The 1206-nt window shown below is 56.2% G+C and overlaps 1 protein-coding gene across 1 annotated transcript; it reads right to left on the reverse strand.

Moving 5' to 3' along the window:
- Positions 1 to 641: 641 nt before the first annotated feature.
- Positions 642 to 923, reverse strand: CGCA056_v014999 (uncharacterized protein; the record flags this gene model as incomplete). Its single annotated transcript, XM_037330240.1, has 1 exon — positions 642 to 923. One exon carries the CDS (start codon positions 921 to 923, stop codon positions 642 to 644), a length of 282 nt encoding a protein of 93 aa, XP_037171384.1.
- Between the last annotated feature and the right edge of the window lie 283 nt (positions 924 to 1206).

The raw sequence follows: 1206 nt of genomic DNA on the forward strand, positions 1-1206 counted from the left end.
GGAGGTGCAGGGAAGAGGATTGGTAGCAGCGGATGGACTATTGGATCCTCGACTATTTTCTCTGGTAGCTCATCATAACGATCAATCACTTCTTCCAAAAAGACGCGCCTTGTGCCATTTGTGCATGAGATACATGGCCACCATGGGCTGTGATGCGATGCAGCAGGCTTCAGGAACCTTTTCGCAGATGGTGTTCAGGTCATGGTCATCATCTATCAGGATGCTTCATCCTCCTATTGGCGCTTTGCCCATATCCTCATTACTCGGAGCGAGTCTTGGCTGATTTAGTTCACGCAAACAGTTACCTTGATCGACTTCATGCAAGCAAACACGAATGCTAAGCTCACGCCACTCAAAATGGACGGCTCTCTGATCTCGTAAGAGACGCATTGCTGTGGGTGGAGATGACATGATTGTGTGACTGAATTTGTGACTGCATGTCTCAACATGAACGCAGAGCATCCTCTAACTTGCTGCGTTGCCCCAATACCAATCGACACCACCGCCTGGAGAACAAAGCAGCATGCCGAACCCGAAGCAGGAAAGATTTCCGTCCAGCTGCTCGTCATTGCGAGCATCATCACCTGTGACAGAAAACCGACCCCCTGGATGATCCGCAAACACATATGTCCCGATGTCGATCAAGCACCCGGCGGCTTGTAGTCACTATCCTCGTCTTCCTCGACAATACGGCGCTTGCGCTTCTTGGTGGTGGCGGTGGCACCGGCCTTTCGGTTCTCTAACTTGGCGAGCTCGACACGGTACTTGAAACGCACGCGGGAGAGCCAGGCGCGCTGCGTCATGCCGGTTCTGGCCGTGACCTTGTCCCAGTATGTGCGGACGACACCGGGGTCGATGCGCTTCGCTAACTTCCACGTCTCGTTGTTGCCGTCGCGGGGGTCGGTATCGCGGACTTTGTACATGATCAGCAGGCCGTGGTCGGGGTGAACGCCGGCGCGGCCGTTCATGATCTCGGGGGGAACTGCATTGGCGAGGACTGCGTCGGCGGAGACTTCGGTGTTGGGTCTGTCGCTCGCCGGGTTCTAGACGGCGTTGACAGGCTTGGCCGTTGGCTTGGTGGCCAGCAGAGAGGGGCGGCTGGTGGCGGAGGTGCCGAATGCGCTCGCGAGGGTGGTTTGTTGGAACTTCGACTTCGGCTTGGTGGCTGTGTGGCGGTTGCCTGTGTCAGCGTTGAACGGCACATGG

This window comes from Colletotrichum aenigma (genome assembly GCF_013390185.1).
Source record: "Colletotrichum aenigma strain Cg56 chromosome Unknown KSG_Cg56_contig12, whole genome shotgun sequence".
Lineage (NCBI taxonomy): Eukaryota > Fungi > Ascomycota > Sordariomycetes > Glomerellales > Glomerellaceae > Colletotrichum > Colletotrichum aenigma.